The sequence below is a fragment of the Ceratosolen solmsi genome, unplaced genomic scaffold (assembly GCF_000503995.2).
Source record: "Ceratosolen solmsi marchali unplaced genomic scaffold, CerSol_1.0 scaffold29, whole genome shotgun sequence".
Taxonomy (NCBI): domain Eukaryota; kingdom Metazoa; phylum Arthropoda; class Insecta; order Hymenoptera; family Agaonidae; genus Ceratosolen; species Ceratosolen solmsi.
This window is the reverse complement of record NW_011948417.1, coordinates 4,077,196-4,096,407: the sequence shown is the minus strand read 5'-3', so window position 1 is coordinate 4,096,407 and position 19,212 is coordinate 4,077,196. Positions and strand designations below refer to the sequence as shown.

At 31.1% G+C, this 19,212-nt stretch overlaps 4 protein-coding genes and 1 long non-coding RNA gene across 5 annotated transcripts; 2 read left to right on the top strand and 3 right to left on the bottom strand.

Annotated features, from left to right (window-relative positions):
• The first annotated feature begins 381 nt into the window (after positions 1-381).
• Positions 382-2,803, top strand: LOC105359681 (thioredoxin-2-like). The gene is made up of 2 exons (XM_011496327.1): positions 382-546; positions 2,645-2,803. Exons 1-2 carry the CDS (start codon positions 523-525, stop codon positions 2,786-2,788), a joined length of 168 nt encoding a protein of 55 aa, XP_011494629.1. The 5' UTR covers positions 382-522; the 3' UTR covers positions 2,789-2,803.
• Positions 2,804-3,100: 297 nt separating this feature from the next.
• Positions 3,101-4,080, top strand: LOC105359680 (uncharacterized). The gene is made up of 2 exons (XR_912776.1): positions 3,101-3,231; positions 3,773-4,080. It is a non-coding gene; the product is annotated as an uncharacterized LOC105359680 (long non-coding RNA).
• A 153-nt stretch (positions 4,081-4,233) lies between these two features.
• RpI1 (RNA polymerase I subunit RpI1) lies at positions 4,234-11,789 on the bottom strand. Its single transcript, XM_011496326.1, has 9 exons — positions 11,759-11,789; positions 11,309-11,533; positions 8,891-11,177; positions 7,954-8,436; positions 6,641-7,305; positions 5,518-6,404; positions 4,833-4,988; positions 4,444-4,747; positions 4,234-4,363 (listed from the first exon to the last, which is right to left on the bottom strand). The coding sequence occupies exons 2-9, from the start codon at positions 11,487-11,489 to the stop codon at positions 4,239-4,241; spliced, it is 5,088 nt and encodes a 1,695-aa protein (XP_011494628.1). The 5' UTR covers positions 11,490-11,533; positions 11,759-11,789; the 3' UTR covers positions 4,234-4,238.
• Positions 11,790-12,616: 827 nt separating this feature from the next.
• Positions 12,617-13,470, bottom strand: RpS21 (ribosomal protein S21). The gene is made up of 3 exons (XM_011496325.1): positions 13,390-13,470; positions 13,036-13,171; positions 12,617-12,720 (listed from the first exon to the last, which is right to left on the bottom strand). Exons 1-3 carry the CDS (start codon positions 13,437-13,439, stop codon positions 12,655-12,657), a joined length of 252 nt encoding a protein of 83 aa, XP_011494627.1. The 5' UTR covers positions 13,440-13,470; the 3' UTR covers positions 12,617-12,654.
• A 2,538-nt stretch (positions 13,471-16,008) lies between these two features.
• On the bottom strand, positions 16,009-19,054 carry LOC105359986 (probable serine/threonine-protein kinase nek3). The gene is made up of 2 exons (XM_011496756.1): positions 16,734-19,054; positions 16,009-16,363 (listed from the first exon to the last, which is right to left on the bottom strand). Exons 1-2 carry the CDS (start codon positions 19,052-19,054, stop codon positions 16,021-16,023), a joined length of 2,664 nt encoding a protein of 887 aa, XP_011495058.1. The 3' UTR covers positions 16,009-16,020.
• Positions 19,055-19,212: the final 158 nt, after the last annotated feature.

Below are 19,212 nucleotides of genomic sequence, written 5' to 3'. Positions count from 1 at the left end.
GAGGGTTGGTTTAAGCAGGAGGAGAAAAAGTTCGTTTAAGGATATAAAGCAGAAGATGTAAATTCAAATTCAAAGGCGAGATGAGCGGCCGACGTCGCGCGCAAACACGTCGCCGGTCTGGGAATCCCCCCACGGCAACATCGCCCATCAACAGCGGCACCGCGGCTCATGATAACGATCGAATCGAGCCGTGCGCGAGCCAACGACGGCGCAAACGTGCTACTCCATCGCCACCGCTAACTCTACCTCTACCACTACAGCGCCTCTACAGCTACGACCACTACTACTAAGTCACCACCACTACCAATGCCACCTTAGCCGACAGCGTCGGCAAAGGCGCAACCGAACGCAACGCCGCCGCGGCGTCTCCTACGAAATCGACGTTTCTTCCTCCGCAACGGAGTTGGCTTTTCTCGAGCGAGCTCCCGCCAGTTGATACGTTTCCCCTCTGTCGCGCGGACTTGCTTCTCTCTCTCGTTTTCTCGGCCCCGTGTATTCCCGCCAGACACTATCTCCCTCAAGATGGTGATATATGTCGCAACATCGGTAAGTAGTAGTCGGCCCAAGTCGAACGGAGAGCTCGACCAAGCCCATCATCATTAAGTCCACTCTGTTTACGCTCAATGGTCGGACGATGGTCGGACGATGGTCGGACGTTGGTCGTACGTTGGTCGGACGATGGTCGGGTCGAGTAATCCAAGTGTGAACGCCGATCTCAAATAGCTTCTTGTTATCGAGGAGGAAAGATTGCGAGATTGGATACGCGGCCGTATAAGGCTCATCACCGAGAGCTCGACGTTGCGTGTCGTCGACGAGGAGGCGCGCCAGGAATCCACACCCCCTCCTCGCTAGCCTTGTGTCCGTAGCCGTCAATGAATAAGGGCAAAATTAAGCAGATAGGCGCCTATCGCCACTATTAATCCCTAGGCGAACGTGCATGTGTGCGTAAGCGCGCGCGTGCGCGGGATAATGTGACGGGAAATTGGGCTGGCTAGCGTGCACAGCAAGCCATGATATTTGTGTTGCTTCGAGTTTAATCACGAATAAAATGGAGCGGTCGTGGCCCCGGTTGTCCCATCAGCAATATTAGCAGTGGTGTACTTTTATTTTGGCTCTAACGCCTTTCTGTCGCCATATTTTTACGGTTAATTTGTATCGGCCGAGGAGAGCCGACAGGTCGTCGTTGTCGTCGATGCCACGGTCGCTATCGCTATCGCTATCCCCATCGCTATCCCTATCGCTATCCCTATTGCTATTGTTATCGTCATCGCCATCGCCACCGCCACCGCCACCGCCACCGCCACCGCCCTCGCCACCGCCCTCGCCACCGCCCTCGCCCTCGCCGCCGCCCTCGCCACCACCGTCTTACCTTTATATGCCACCTTTACTCAACGTAGTCGAGAACGTACGTCGGTAATTGCAGGGATTTTCCAACTCTATCGCTCGACGTTTCTCTAATTTCCATATTATAACGAAAGTCTGTGTGTATGTCATCATCGTTGATTGCGCGTCGAGATCGTACGGCCGTTCGACTGATTTTCGACTCTTGTTAACACGTGCTGTGACGTAAGTTTTTACGAAACAAATTTATGAAATAGCGTTGGGTGAGCTTGTGCGATTAAAATTAGTAATGTTAAATGTGCAAAATTATTATCGTTTCACGTTGACTTGAGTGTGCGTGTAACGTACATAAGTATAAACTTCCATCGTGGATAGAGGAAAATGAGTAAAATGGGTTCGCTATTATATTGACTTTGTATGATCTTTCATACATATTGGCGATTGTAATAATAAACTTCTGCAAACGTAATATAATATAATGAATTAATATAATATATTGAATCACAAATAATTTGTCGCAACACCGTGACAGAAAAGAAACTCGCATGCTCACGTATCGTCCAATCTTTGTCCAAAATACTTTACTTAATTCTCGGTAAAAAGCATTTTATTCCGCGAAATAGTCATTTGAATTCGAAATAATAAATTTATGTACGATTGAAGCGATTGTCTTTAAAAAAAAAAAATTTTATACAATTTTTCATGATTGTGTCAACATTATTAAAAAAAGCAAACAAACAAACTAACTAACTCTAACAACCCCAATAAAAGCTCAAAACTTTATGTTTTTCATGTCCCTCAATGTATATGAAAATTTTATATTCTATTATCGAATAATGCTTATTGTAAATTGATGGGCTGTCACAAGTAATCGAAATGTATTTCATTTTAATAGATATATCCATTAAGCATAAATCTTATTAAAACAAGTTACACGCTTATTTAATTTTAATAATATTGCAATTACAATAATCAATATGTAATAAGACAAAGTTGAATACACAAATACTGCCATTAATAATTACTTTCGTTTGCTTAATTCTTTATATATTTATATCCGGCTTATTGGCGCAGAATTTCATAATTGGTAAATTCTATTTAAATGAAAATTTCATTTTGATTAAAAATACTGCATCCAAATATCAATTTCCGAGCGCTTCTCCTAAATGCCAATGTATTTAAAATCAAAAAGTCAGAGCATAAAATAAATTTAATAATGCGTGGTACGAATGTGAAAATAAATTAGTCGTAAGTTTCAACAAGTAATTGTTTAATAACTAATTTTATATTTACATTATTACAGGCTGACCTGAAAGCCAGGCTGAATGATTCGCAGTATAAAATTGTTGTTGTTGACTTTTTTGCAACATGGTGTGCACCGTGTAGAATGATAGCACCGCAGTTTGAAACCCTTGCCGAGGTATGCTCATATTTCTTATACTACTAGTAGTTAATAAAAAAAGATTTCGCATAAAAAAAATTGGATAAAATTGGTCGGATGCTAGACCACTCGTAATAAGCGAGATGAATTGAATTATGGTTTTGTGAATTTCACAATTAGATGCGATTATTAAAAAATTATTGATATCTGCAAGTTTTCAATTTGATGTAGATTCGATGCGAACGTAGAGAGATCTAGATTAGTGAATTTCATTTTATCATAACATCATGTTTATTTAATGAATTCTATTATGCAAATGTTATTAATTTATATAAATCCCATTGTTTTCCAATTTTGGATATCAATTTAATAATCAATATTATCATTCATTTTCTTAGCTAAACCCAGAAATTTTATTTCTGAAATTTGACATTGACAATGCAGATGTCGGCGATGACTACGATGTTTCTAGTTTACCAACATTTATAATCTTTCAGAATGGTGAAATTGTAAGTATTTGCGTTACCTTGACTAAGAAATAATAATGTATTTATGATATTTAATAAATTATTTCAAGATAAAAAGAGCATATTTTTGCATATCTAATATAATATAATTTCTAATAATTTCTTTAAATGATTTTATTGAATTTTCTTTTTAATATCTAAGAATATCTACGTGTATAGAAGACCATATAAAATTGATAACTAATCTGATAGTATCATTTTTCATCTTAATTTAAGTAACAAAATACGAAATCTTGACTAATAGAGTTGTTATGTATACTTTTTATATAAGTTATTATGTATTAATTTACCAACAAATTATTAATGTCTAATTTTTTGGGGCATACAATGAAATTATTTTATATAGTAAAAATTTATAATTATCTGTGATAATTTTGTGTTTGAAATGATCATGATCAAACGTTTAAATAATAAATCAATCTATTAAAAAGAAAAAAACAATTTCATTAATTTCACACTTATTTTATCAACATAAGCATATTTTATGAATTATTCTAAATTTTTCATTAATTTTCTGTTTTAGGTGGACAGGTTTTCTGGAGCTAACATTAAAAAAGTTGAAGAAATGGTAGAAAAAATTAAATTATCAGCTAAGGCAAATGTAAATTAATTATCAACAAGTTCTGCATATATTTTTGTTCAATTTGTTATTCACTTTTTTAAATATGACGTACTTGTGTTAGTGACCGTTGCAACTGACAGTTAACACTATATATCATGTAAAATTCTTTGACCTACCAGTGTTAATCCTGATGAATTCTAAATAGTATATTGTTTTATTTTCTATAGAAAAAAATAAAATTTACTCTTCAGTATACAGTATCAAATGTATATATACATATATATATATATATATATATATATATACACACACACCTTTATTTTAACATTCATCCCAAATTCACTTATAAAGCGAATTTTAAAATATTCAAGTACACACACGCGCATACAAATAAATGTACATTATTAACTTGTAATGGATACCCTCATTAGGAATTTGATTGATCTATTTGTTGTTGAATGTCTACCAATAACGAAAACGAGCCGGTACCAGATTTACAAGGTTGACCCACCATCAGACGGCTAGAGGGTGAAGATAAATTATCACGTTTACCTAAAAATAAATTAAATATTTATTTGTTTTTAATCAAAATTCACGCGTAGCCGAGTGTAATTATTGTAAGAACTCTAAACCTTGAAGGGTGGCATTCTTTAAAAAATTAAGAGAGCTTTCGAAGCTCATTTGTTGAAGTGGCGAAGTTGAATCTTCCATGCCCTTACGGCTAAGAGGTTGGAAAGTGCCTTCGAACGTCATGTAATCCGCTATCAACGACAAATGTCTTGTATCTATAACAATTCCATACATTTTAAATACATCTTTAATTTCTTTAATGACAACTTTGTATGCCGCCTCGATGCCGTAAGTCTGAGATACGGCATAAATATCATTGGTATACAATCTACACAAATCTAAAATTTTATCGTATTTGAACATCTCCTGTGAACATGAAACATAAATCAATTTTAAATATCCATAATAAATTATCGTTTGGTTCTTCGCCACATGCAAATAATAACCTTACCACAATATTGATGCCGTCTGTCTTTAATATTTGTTCTCCATTTTGATTTTCGATTATAAATGCTCTCTTTATGCAGGGTGTTTCCCAGAAAACCAATTTGTTCGCAACATTACGAAGTATCATTGGCATATCAAACTTGGACATTTGAATGGGTAACTGAAACATTATAACCAGAGGATTTCATTAAAAGACGTTAAGCCAATCGATAGCATTGTATGATAAAAATACATTTTATCAAATTAATGAGAATTTGTCTATTTGTATTTTTATGTTATATCATTATAAATCATAAGTTTCTCTGCTTTAAATAAAAGTGACCAATTATTTCATAAGAATGCCTTTATTCAATCCTAGTGAGCGACAAGGACTAAGCGTAATAATATACGTTACGTACGACAAAAACTTTAAATAACTAATGAAAAAGATCGTAATCTTGCAGCAAGCTTGACTAGCTCGTGAAAACGGTAATTATTGAATTTACGCAAACGCGTTAATTATGAATTACTCTCTTATCGTCGTCTCATCTCCAATTGTCCCATGAAAACTGCTATTAACTATTTACAATTGACTTCTAACGAGTACATTGCGTTTAGCATTAGTTTTTTAATTAAGCAATCGCTTATCATTGCCCTGATACAACAGTATCAGAACACAAAAGTAATGGAATTTTCAAAACATTACTTACTTCAAATGTAAATTCGCACCATTGGCTGTCCTTCGTGTCATAATCGTAATTGGTGCAGTGCAGGTAAGTCTCGATAACGCGTTTTTTCCTCTGCTCATATTTCATATCCTCCGTCTTTTGCCAATCCATTGCAACGTCGTTGTCTTCGTCTTCGTCCTCATTGAACTTAGTCGGCTCAGCTGGATTATCGTCGGGCGCGTCCTCTAACTCTTCATCGCTCTCCTCCGGATCCTCGTATTCCCGATTCTCTTTGTGACGCGCGACCGACCTCGACACGGTCGCATCCGCATCTTCGGCGAGCTCCTCCTCGTCCGACGACTCGTGCATCTCTCCAAGGTCGAATCTCTTTCCTAAATTAGGATTGTTCTCGGACACCATCTCCTCCTCGTCCAATTTCAAATCGTCATTCTTCGTTTGCTTCTTATCCTCCTGGAAAAATACATTGGCGCCCGTCTTCTTTAAGACTCGCTTTATTTGTTTGAACATTTCTTTAAAGAACATCGTCTCCGTCTTGGCGATCGCGTCGTGCTGTTGGATGTAGAACTCATTTTTGTAGCATTTGTAGGGCAGGTAATCGATGTGAATCACGTACTCGATCACGTATTGATCACGCTGGACGAGCCTCTTACGGATCTCGATGTGCTCGAGGATGTTGGCGGCATAACATTTGGTCAGCTTAAGTCGTACCTTCGTCGACTGTACTTCCAAATTGACTATATCCTTCTTGAACGGAATCTCCATACTCGGCGTTTTGATGTTTTTCGAGGCCATCATCAAGATCTCGCGTAGCCGTGGTATACCGAGAGTCATGTTCATCTCACCACGTCCCGCGAAGTGGAAGGTATTGAGGGTCATCTGGGTCGAGGGCTCGCCGATCGACTGCGCGGCTAATCCAACCAACAATAATGGCACATTTATTTCAATACTTTATTGGCGGATACGCGAATGAGATTTGCTAATTTTACTAAAAGCGCGAGCAATTTGATTTGAAATTAATTAATATCCTCAACGTACAATGCATTATCGTCTCTTTAACTATCGGACAAATGTCTAATAATAAACCGAGTCGATGATAGGTCGAAGCAAATCTCAAACGTGAATCAAGTTCAATGATTACAATTACCCAATAGACCGACTGGTTCGCCGGGCGAACAAAAGGTATTCATGACTTTTGCGCATAAGACATCCTTTAGCTCATCCTTTTTCAATTTTGCCGTAAAAGAGGTGGCTTTGCTCACGTATTTCTCCAACATTTGCTCAAGTCTTTCCGACAATATACCAAAGGTCGTGTCCTGCCTGTACTTGGCGATCAGTGGCTCCGGACACTTCACGCACTGTCTCCTATAAGAGTTCTTTGTTTCTTCGTCCGCGCGTATCCACTTTTTCATGAGGGAGATCGCGGCTTTGCTCCTCCCGCATTGGAAATCAATGATCTTGTTCTTGCTGCTGTTGGGATTCCTATTATCGACGGAGAACTTGGAAAATTCGCTGAGCCGCCGCTTAACGAGTAGGTCACCGCCATTCCTCTTCGTCCACTTACGGATTTTCTTTGCGTGCTTGGCGATCGTCTGGGTCTCGGCGGACATTTTCAGACGTCTCATCAGATCCTCGTCCGCGACGGCATTCTTATTCTCGATTAAGAATCGAAATTGTTCTTCGTTCAAAAAACGCGACTTGGGAATATCCAAACCGTCCTCACCATAAGAAAACTGAATGAGACAACCATCCGAGTCCCTTACCGTCGCGTCGTAATTAACCATCAATCCCTCCATGTGTTTTATCAGGCATCTACGGACAAACGATGCTCAAATGAATATTTTGGTTGTTTGGTAATCGAATGAAATTTTCAACAACACGTTGTTGTATGTCCTATATAATTGTCAATATACAAAACTACTCGTTCAAATTACACGTCCGCCTAATTGTTGAAGTAACGGATTAAAAATCTGAAATTATTCTACCCACTCAATTTATACACACATAAATATGTGCTCGCATTCTTATTAAAATAATCCCATTTATTTTAATAGTGCCATGTTTACTTATACTTATATAAGTATAAAAAATATATAAATATTTTCTTATGCCGGTGTAGTTTCATCTATATTAAAATATTATTAATCTTATTAAATATTAATTATCATTGGCAATTAATCCTTAATCTTTATTAGTATTATTTTAATAGTTTTTTTTTTTTTTTTTTTTATATTTAATAGTAAATTAAAAATAGTAAATAATAAATTTAATAGTAAATTATTAGAATAAATACTTATAGTGAAGTGTATTGCAAACATTCAAAATAACAAATGCTCGCACGATTTTTTTATTATTACAATCGATCGGTCATATTAGATAAAAGTAGAGAGAGAGAGAGAGAGAGAGAGAGAGAGAGAGAGAGAGAGACTGGAATACAATAATATTGACATATCCATCTACCTCTGAAGATATCCAGATCTACTTGTTTTTACAGCTGTATCGATAAGACCTTCGCGCCCAGCCATACAATGAAAGAAGAATTCTTGAGGTTGAAGACCCGTCATAAATCGGTTATCAATGAAACCACCCGCCCTTGGCATTGGATCATACGGCGGAAAACTCGGAAGACTTTTGCCACTGATCATAAGAGGCGGTCGCTTTCCTTCCAATTCAATTTGGCCTAGCAAACACGATATTTGCATGGTGTTGACAGTGGAGCCTTTGGCTCCTGATTGAACCATAAGCTGAAGATTATTATTAGGGAAGGTCTTTATGAGATTGTCAGGCAAGCATAATTTATTGATTTTATTCGTGTATAAATCTAAAGCGGCCTTATAACTTTTGTCGACTTGAGCCCGGAATTTCGAATTGCAACGATATGCTTCTTCCATCTTTGCCGTTACCACCTCCATTGGCGTATTATCCGGAACTTCCAGAATTGATCTGAAATAAAAAATTATCGGCAAGTTGATATAATAATAAAATATTTAAATATTTAACTCTTTGGCTATTGAAAAGTGATATATATATATTGTTTTTGTTTTGTTTTTCTTTGTACGGTATTCTAATAAGACATAAAATATAATCTAAAATTACATTTGAAAATTCTGCAGATGTTGTTGCTGTAAATAAAAATTTAATCAATTACAAATATAACGAAAAGCTAGATGACGGTTATGTCAATTTCTACAATAGTATGAATTCTTACAATAATATAAGTCACCTGAAATAATATAAAATCTTAAACTTAATTATAATAATCTTAAAATGACTATTGAAATTCGCTTCTACAATTGGCCGATTATGGATTAATTATACTTTGCTTTTGATATTATGATGTGTAATTTGTGTGATAATGACACGATCACTGTGCTTATAAGAAAATATTAACTCTCACCTATGAATATTTTCTCCGATCTGCCGGCATTCATTAATAATTACAGCACGTTTAAGATCGGCTTTTGGTTTAACTAAAATATCTTCGATGCCCAAAGTGAATCCAATAGTTTGCAAGTACGCTTGAAATACTTTTCCAAAAGCACTTAACATTTTACTCGATGTTGTTCCACCGTACAACTCGAATACACAGTGGATAAGACCGAACGGAGTGGCACCGTAATGCTTCTTATCAAGTACTCCACAAAGCAATTCCCCATTGCGAATAATAATCTCAGCTTCAGACATATCGTTAGGATTCGTAAATGGCGTACCACATTTCCAGGGTCTTGATTTTTTCGCTCGCCATTCATTCGCTCCTATTTTAGCGGTTCCGGTAAGATTGATCAATGATTTTTTTGGTGGAATTATGTTTATAATAATGGTAGAGATAACTTGTTTCCCGGACCACATAGGCGTAGGCTTTATGATAGCTGGGGCGAGCAATATTAAATTACCCTGTATCATTGAAAGGGCCGAAAATACGAGTTGCATATAATCTTCTTTGTTGAAAAATGTGCTACGAAGTGTTAATTTTACACCACCTATCATGTGATCCTGAATTAAACCACTTAATGGCGTTCCATCTTTAGGTACTAAATACTGATGCGTGACATTGGCAATGTAGTAACCTTCGGAGCGAGCCAATTCATTTTGAGGAAAATGCGCGTTCATCTCATCACCGTCAAAATCAGCATTATATGCTTTACAATTAGCGTAATGAAGGCGCAGCGTCTTTTCTCCTTTAAGTATTCGAGCTTTATGTGCCATAATACTGGGCTTGTGAAGAGTTGGTTGACGATTTAGTAACAACATATCACCATTTTGAAGATGTCTATGAACTATTTTAATACCATGGAAAAATTTATTTGCCTTTTCAGTCATTGTAAGAAGTCGCTTGGCAATAGCTTCCCTAAGTACATAATTATCGGGACTTAAACGCTTAATTAATCCATCTTCGCCTTCGATCATCACAGCTCCAGGATGTACATTTGGTCCGTTTAAAATTAACTGCCTTATCTCGGTAACGTTCCAGGGTGTAACTGGTACAGGATATGTAAGTTTAGTAGCAAAGAGCTCTGGAATACCAATTTCATCTATGTTTAAATATGGATCCGGTGTTATGACCGATCTGGCAGCATAATTTACTCTTTTGCCCATCATGTGCATACGTATCACACCTTCTTTCTTTTCGATAATCTGTCGTAATCCTTGACAAATAGTAGAATCTGTTGTCTTATTCATATCGCGATCGATCAAATGGTCCACATTTCCTTGTAAGTCTTGCCATGCATTGTGCAGTTTTTCGACAGCAGAATTACCTCTTATACTGTTAAATACAAGCTTTCCTGCGTCAGGGAGTTGATTCGTGTCACCATCTTGAATAGCTTGAATAACATTTCGTAGAGTGAGACAATTGATGATAATTGATTTATAAACTTGACTTTGAGGATGTTCCACGATCTGTTCGTTCAACATATTTACCGGTCTAACTATTGGAGGCACAACAGGAATAACTTCGAAAAAAAATATATCCGTAGGATTTTCTATTAATAAATTGTTCAAACACGAAACCAATACTTTTAACGTTTCTTTTTCATTCTGCCATAACTTTCTTAAAAATTCTTTCGATTGATCTGGCATTATAATAATTGTTTCTAATTTATGTACAACCCGATGTGAACTATCTTCTTCGTTTGATGGCACTCTCGTGGTCATTAATTTATTTTTTAAACTAATAATTTTTGGTATTACTTTTTGACAATTGATACACACTTTTCTACCATTATATTGTTTTAAAAAATGATCTATACAGCTATGCCACTGCACGTTAGCATTCTTTGTATCAAAAAATAATTCATTTGAAGACTTATTTATTCTATATCTTTCTTTATTATAAATATTTTCCATGTAATTTTCAATAATATTGTGAAAATATGAAACATCTTCAGTTTCTGCATTATTCATATCTGATAAAGCTAATGTAACTTCTTGATCTAATCCTTCGATTGAAGTAAATAAACCATCGTGTATAAGTCTTAATTTAGCTGCTAGTAATAACTTGGCACATGGAGGAATTTGTAATGTGAAACAACTTAAACACGATAACTTTAATAAAGTTCGTAATGCTTTATAAAATAATGGATTTACAACAGGCATTGGTAATTCTATATGTCCAAAATGTCCAGGACATTTAGAAACATTACCACCGCATGTTCTACATGGGTCTAAAAAATCAAATGTTGGACCTAAAATATTTGAAATAAAAAAAAATTATATATGTATGTAATTATATATATATATATATATATATATATATATATATATTAATAATAAAATAAGTATTTCTATTTTTTGAAAATTTAATTAAAAAAATTACCTAAACAAGGATCATACAATCCTCCGATTAAAGGATGTCCAATTACATTAAAGGAATCAGGAGTTGTTATTTTTTTTACGCTTAAATTTTTAATATCATCTGCGGTAAAAACTGAGAAAGTTAGATTTTTTGGATCCAGATGCTTGGCTGTTATTCTCATCCCTGTTTGATATCTAATCATGTTTCCTTCTTGAATTTTCAAAAGCTACAAAATAATTAACCAACCTAGAAAATTAAATATATTAATAATTGTTATTATTATAGATTGTTAATAGCTTATGCTTCGATGTAATTTTAATTGGCAATTGTATTATATTAAATTTCTATAGTGTAAACATACATATATGCATATGATCAATAGACGAATATACTTAAATCACTAATTTATAAAGATACTAATTATAAATAGTATTTATTAATATTATTTTATTTTCAAATTTATTAGCTTACTGAACTTAAGTATTTACTGTGTAATTTTAGTCATTATTACTTCATAATATATAAATTATATAAAGTATAAAGTAAAGAATTATAAATCTATATTATGTAAAGTACGATAATATTCATATTATTTACTTATATTCCATAAAATAATAATTGAAAATATTAATTTATGAACACTCGACTCATCATCCATCCTTTACTATTTGCTTAAAGTAATTAAAATAATAGCTTTCTTTAAATATATAAATTTATATTACTAACCTCATAAATAAATATAACAATAATTCGTTTAAAATAATTAAGGATAATTATTTTTAAGTAACCATAAGATATATTCAGTTCATATAATATATTTAAGTAATCTTAAACACGTTCATTATTGCTTCTTCAATCTAATATTGATTCATTTGTAACACACGAGGTTACAGACGATAATGGGAGCACGTGTCTATAACATATGTATACCAAAATATTTTCAACGTTAATTAATAATCGTTCGACAAACTTATCGAATAAAATAAAAGATATATTTATATTCATCGTATTAAAATGACAAATTATTTTTAACTTAATTATTATCATCCCAATAGAATAGAAATATATACGTTAAGTTACTACACATAAAGAATGACTATTTTAATGTAAATATATATTATTTACGAAGATGTTTAGATAATTTCATTTACTACAATATTAATAATTTAAAATTTAATTACATTTATAAAGCAATATTTTACATTTGTTATGAAGAATAAATTATAAACCGTCGAATGAATATTTCCACTAAGAAAATGTATATATGCATGTGTGGACAAATTAAAAGTAAAATTTTGACACAAGTAAGGATTATGAGTAAAACAATAATAAGAATTTTTTTTAAATTTATTTATGCACATTTTATATTAAAAATTTCGTGCTAAAATACCATCCTTCTTTGCAAGGCGAACAATACAGTCATCGGATTCCCCCTATAAGAAAAATGAAAATATTAATAAAATTATAGCATTTCCATTATAAAAGAGATTGTAAGTAAAGTGGATTTAGAATATAGGTTCACATTAATTGAGCATACATTTATAAATATGAAAAAAACCAGTTTTGATATTTACCGATGATTTTTATTAAATTCATTAAATCTCATTTACTATAACTTCAATTTTAAGTATTCTATATGTAAATATTAATAAATAAATTATTGATATTCATTTAACAGATGGTATAAGCAAATAGTTACCTATAGACTTTTATAAAATAACTTTTTTTTTATAACAATTTGAATTTACCATTCGACGGATTGCTCCGCATATTGCATACATTGTATACGTGTCCAACATTCTTCCTGTTGTTGGATCAACATCAGCCAAGGTTATTTGAATAGAGGCATGATCCTTAGCATGAATAATTCGGTTGCTTGCAGAACTACAAAAACATGATTAACTTTTACAAATAAATTTTAATTAAATTTTAAGTAATTGTAAAAACAACTGAATTAAATAATGCACATAACCCACAGTATCATTTATTAAAGAAATAAAATCAAATAAAATAAACATAAGCATTACTATAGATAATTACAATTGTTTATGATTTGATTTTAATGATGAATTACAATTAACGATAAAGAAAGCACGTGTTACCATTTTCTGGGACAATATAAATCAACGAATTCTCCAGCGTCATTCTCCATTTTCAATATCTAAAACCTAAAATCTAAAATTGATATTCAATTATCAATACCGCAATTGGGTAATAAATTATTTTATAATATATAATTTTTAGGAAATTAATTGTATAAATCTTACTCAACTGATACTGTTATCAACACGACTGGAATTAAAAGAAAATTTAAAACCTCTTCCCTCGTTAGGTTTTAAAGACCATTAAGTAACAAATACCAAGTTGATCAACTACATTCGTGAATTGAGTTGGAACCTTAAAGTTGAATCACGCGAGCATCGCAATTGCGATCATAACAATTTTTCGTAAATAATAAGTAAATTAAAAAAATTTTTCATTAAAAATAATATTGAATTTTTCAATTAAAAATTGAAGCTATATGTGTAGCTATTCAAATATTTTGTTATTAACAAGTTGTAAAAAAAATTTCACTCAGTGATATAACTATTTTCAAACATTCAAAGGTGAAACTTGCTACAAAAATTATTTAAGTCGTCTTTTCGCTATTGTTTCGTAAAAATTATAAAAAGTCAATATGGCTTCTAGACAGTTATTTAGCAAATTTTTTAGACAAATAAATTTATCTAAATGTAATTCATCACAATTGTCAGAATGCGTACGAGGTAAATAAAATATATAAATTACATAATTATTTTTATTGTTGAATTGTTGAAAGCAATTGAAAGTAATTGTTATTTTTATCATCTTTGATCAGATTAATTCTTAAATGTTCTTAATAAGTTTTTATATTTTGTGGTGTACTTGTTAATTATTGTAAAATGTTTCTCTTCTAGAATAAGAACTGTATTTCTTATACTAAATTGATATTTAATACTGTGATTATGATTATATAATAAATTCTTTTACTAGTTTCATAAAAAAAAATAAATAAATCATAATACATAAAAGCACAATATAACAAGATGCTGCTGTTTTTTAGCTAATAAATAATTTTGTAAATCAACTTAAAAATAATGTTCGTAATTTTTAAAAGAATTTTAATAATTGAGTGAAAATGTAAATATCAATTTTTATGAAGAAAATGAAAATAAAGTATTTTATCAAAGCTTTTCAATATACAGATATATTTCATAAAATATTAATAAAAATGTAGAATATTAATAGTCTACGCATTAAATGCATTTTCACATATATTTCACAATATTGTAATAATTTATTAGATGGTTATGAGCAATCGCTTTTGTAGGTATTAATATTGTTAAGTTATTATATAATTGTGTTCGATGATTTTTTCGAAAGCTCAAAACAACAATTATTACTGATTATACTTGAAATTTTATTTATGATTTGATTTTGTTTTTATTTTTATTTATGATTAAGTACAAAGTATAGGTTACATAAAATTTTTACTATTTAATCAGCAAACTTTTTAAAAATAATATTTTAACAATATTATCCATAAATTGTTATCAATTTCTTTAATTGTAATAAATATAATAAATATAATTGATTATAATACATTTATAATTAATTTTATAGATTTTTGGAAATACGGTTAAAAGAAAAATTTTTTAATCGAACAAATGTGTTGTTTAATTAAAACAATGTTCTTATTCAATATATAATAATTCTTCATTTCCTTTTATTTTAAATAAGCATTTAAAACAAAATTTTTATGTTATTTTATTAACATAAAGGAAAAGGTTTACTAATTTACTCATTGTCAATAGAATAATTAAACTAATTTGATTAATATATTTAAATTTAAGATAATATAAATAAAAATGCAATTTTTAAATTCCCGAACGTATATATTTTACAAATATGAAATAATATTAATGAAAGAAAAATGTCATTTGAATTTTTCTATAATGGAAAGTCTGTCATAACGAATTAATATTTTCAGATGCAGATTCCAAAAAAATATCATTAACAACTAAAGTTCTATTATCGTTGATATTCTTTGATGGGATTTATCTTGCAATGGTTGGTCTAGATAAGCATCCTCGTCCAGAATTTCGCCCATATGAACATTTAAGACGTATCAGATACGTAAGATTTCAATTTTATGAAAATTATTTAAGTTTCTTTTAAATTATTCTCATTGCATAATTACATCATATTTTAGCCATTTCCGTGGGGTGATGGTGAGCGTAGTCTTTTCTTTAACCCACACACAAATGCTTTACCTTCAGGATACATAACTGACGAGGAATGAAGTTCAGAATAAATTTGAAAATAGTATCACTATTACAATGTAAAGTACCTTATTAAATAGTTAAAAAATAAAATTATTTTATTTGAGAAAGTGTACGATTAAATAGATCGAACACAGCTAATATTATTTCATAGAAGCAATGTAGTTTAATGCTAATGCCGAATAAAATAATAACACTAATAACATTGTAATTTAATTGTACTGTAATAATTATAATTTTAAAGATGTTTTTAAATAAAGCTTATTATACTTGACTATATATTATTAAATAAATCAGCGATTGAATACCGTAACCATAATGTAATTGCTCATTTATGACACAAAGACTTTATAATAACGCTTAAGCTATAGTAAATATAAAAGCAAATATATACATAGATTTATATTAATTAACGTTTTATTTAAATAAGATTTAAATTTTTTTACATATTTTATAATGTTTTTCTTTCCAGTGGTTTTGTTGACAATCACGTGAACAATATGTAGCGATTTTACAGTTGGAACATACTATTTGACTGAGTTTTCTACATTTTAAGCATAAATGATTAATATTGTACTCTTTTTCTCCTGGAAATGTTTCATTAATGGCTTCGTTTTTGCTTTTCTTATTTGAAGTATTTGCTGCATCATTTGATAACGATGATATGGGATTTGAGCTTATTAAGAAATTATTAGATTTATCTTGATGTCCTTCGATCATCTTATTTGATATTGACGATACTTGTGTTTTATTCTTTAGAGATGAATTCTGTAAACTGAAATATTTCAATAACAATTACATGTATTATATGCAACAGTTAATATCATGCGATTATTAAATATATATTACTGTAATAGCTAATTTAATTGTGAAATATGGAAGATTATTTAAATAAATGTTTCAAAGAAAAAAAAAAAAAAAAAAAAATTCTTAAATAACAAATAATTCACTTAAAACTTAAAATTATTTTAGAGATGATAGTATCGTTACAATTTAAAATTAGTTCACAATAAAATTAAAACTTATTGAAATAAGCTTACTTTTTATTTAATATTGATAAGAACAGTTGAATTAATTAAAATATAAGTTTTCTCTTTTATAACGTTATTATACACAACAAAATTTATAATCAATATATTTCATACCTATTAATTATTTCGATTGAATTATTGGTAATATTTTGTTGTAAAGGTATTATCAACGAAGAATCAATTTCGTCGATTTTTTGATAATCGTCACGGAGATTGTGATCACCTGCTGGTACTTGTAATTGAAGGGCATGTATTTGGCTTATTTTACGATAAATTTTTGTTTGTGTTATAAATTCTCTTTTTTGATGATCGGTCATTGTATTAATGGTATTTGGTTGATATTTATTGTTCATTTCTTCGAGTTCCAAAAGTAAGGGTTGCCTTCTGTCACTATATCCACAATTAATTCCTTTTTGCTTGAAATAATAATAAAGCTTTAGGATGCTATTTAATGTTGACAAAAGTTGATTCGATGGTTTTGGATTGATCGAATTAACTATAGCTTGTATTACTTTATGATAATTTACTTTTGTCGTAAGATTAGTTAAGGAGAAAACACATTGTATTATTGTTATAATTATTAATTGAAATTTCCATGTATTTTCTGTTAATGTATTAAAATTTAATAGTGCATTTATATATTGCTTGCGCTTATGCAATACTATTTTATCTAATGCCTTCAATTCGTAGACAAGCTTATTTAATAACATTTTTTTATATTCGATTATTTTTTTATTAATACTATCGGAAGATTCTTGCATATTTACAATATAAGGTATCAATATTGCCAATGTTTGAAGTGGTGGCAAGTCAAGAGTAAAAACAGTATCTTGTGCATAAAAATTAGAATATATTGAAGAAGCTAATACAACTTTACGATTATTTCCATTCATATTAGCGGACGGATGTACTGGAGTCGTCGATTGTGAATTGTTATTGAATAGAGTGCAATTGTTTTGTGAAAGATTTTCAAGTGCCTGAGACATACCGGGCTTCGATGCTGAATACGAACAACCAGGAAGAGCATTATATACTACTTGTTGATAAGATAATTGCATATTAGAATTCGAATTGTTTTTTGTAACAGGCGCTGAACTAGACGACAGGTTGTTAAATTTTGAATTTTGAAGAGTCGGCTGTTCTATATTGCAACAAATTGTTTGTAGTTGAGAATAATGTGGCATTGGGCTAATATTATTGATTAAATTTGCTAAAGCTTTGAACTTATCACTAGAATTTGTTGTGGATAAATTGTTCTCGTCTACATCAGCAATCATTTCTGGAAGAAATGGAGTATTTGATGAAGCTGCATCAGATAATAATAATATCGGCGGTGGAATACGTTTATCTGTTGAATTTTTATTTTTTAAAGTCACTTTTTTTGGACCTGATAATTTTTCTGGCTTTTCTAATAATTCGTTTATATCGCGTAATTTAAAGGTTTTTTCTGGCGAATTAAAATTCGATGAATTAGTCATACTAGTATCCCTTATTACATCTATTTCATCTACTAAATTTATATTTATATTTTTTAGTAAATCGTAATCATTCTCTGATTGTTCTTGAGCACTTGGTATTGATACCTCAAATATAATTGGACACGATATATTGTCTATTGGTTGGGTATTTTTAATTACAGAAACTTGATTTTCCAATTCTTTTATAGAACTGTCTTTGCTTGGAATACAATTCTCAATTTCCGAATTTTCATTGCTATCTGAATTTAAAGATTTATTTGACGTAGCTTGTAAATTAGTATTTGGATATATCACTGAAACTTTAGCATTTAATGGATTGGTTGCTGTGGCTTCTTTAAATACATTTTCTTTTGGTGTATCCCCTAGAATATTGGTACTGTTAGAGATATTATTTAAATTGCTAGTGAAGTTATTCGAACATTTTACTATTGTTTTATTATTCAATGAATCCTCGTTGTATACTTTATACTTGTTCTTTCCATTCGATTGACTATGAATTGTAAATTGAGAATTGGAACTTTTACTAGAAGATGACTTACTAGTTGAAGGTTTGTTACAATTTTTTAATGTTGATAAATTCGTTTGTGAATCATTTTTCATATTTTTATTTGAAGTCAACCGAGAAGGCATATCGAATGGAGAAATTATCGTAGTTTGATTTTTGCAAGATTCGCTTGATGATGACACCAGTTCATTTACCAGCAATATTGAATTATCTTCGACAGTTTGCGTTAAAATATGTCTCTTATCATATTGTTCGCATAATGATAAAATCATGTCCTCTATTTGGACACCTTCTGATTTTTCTTTTTCTAATTGTTTCGTTTGCAATTGCTGAACAGGGTTTCCCACTTGTTGCTCGTTACTTAAGAATTTCTTCTCCTTTTCAATCAAAGCAACATTTGTCAAGTTATTCATTTGTTTATCATGTAAATCACTAGAAATGTTATGCGTCATTTTTTTATGTTGAACTTTGTTAATTTCATTTTTAGAATTAAAATTGGAATTAATATGTTCCATAACAGTGACAATGTCATCGATATCATCAGAAATATATAAATTAAGACCAGAGATATCAATGTTAGTAATATCATCTATTTTCGTTCTATTATTCA

Bases quoted from the DNA above. Each gene is read 5' to 3' on its own strand.
- RpI1 (XM_011496326.1), bottom strand. From the start codon at position 11,489: ATGATTAGATATCAAACAGGGATGAGAATAACAGCCAAGCATCTGGAT. The intron at 8,437-8,890 runs GTGAGAGTTAAT...TTTTTATTTCAG, and splicing joins ATCGGAGAAAATATTCATAG to ATCAATTCTGGAAGTTCCGG. The intron at 4,364-4,443 runs GTTTAGAGTTCT...ATTTATTTTTAG, and splicing joins AAAGAATGCCACCCTTCAAG to GTAAACGTGATAATTTATCT.
- LOC105359986 (XM_011496756.1), bottom strand. From the start codon at position 19,054: ATGACGCATAACATTTCTAGTGATTTACATGATAAACAAATGAATAAC. The intron at 16,364-16,733 runs GTATGAAATATA...GAAATATTTCAG, and splicing joins TCAATCGAAATAATTAATAG to TTTACAGAATTCATCTCTAA.
- LOC105359681 (XM_011496327.1), top strand. From the start codon at position 523: ATGGTGATATATGTCGCAACATCG. The intron at 547-2,644 runs GTAAGTAGTAGT...ACATTATTACAG, and splicing joins TGATATATGTCGCAACATCG to GCTGACCTGAAAGCCAGGCT.
- RpS21 (XM_011496325.1), bottom strand. From the start codon at position 13,439: ATGGAGAATGACGCTGGAGAATTCGTTGATTTATATTGTCCCAGAAAA. The intron at 13,172-13,389 runs GTAACACGTGCT...ATGTTTTTGTAG, and splicing joins TTATATTGTCCCAGAAAATG to TTCTGCAAGCAACCGAATTA. The intron at 12,721-13,035 runs GTAAATTCAAAT...TTTTTCTTATAG, and splicing joins GCGGAGCAATCCGTCGAATG to GGGGAATCCGATGACTGTAT.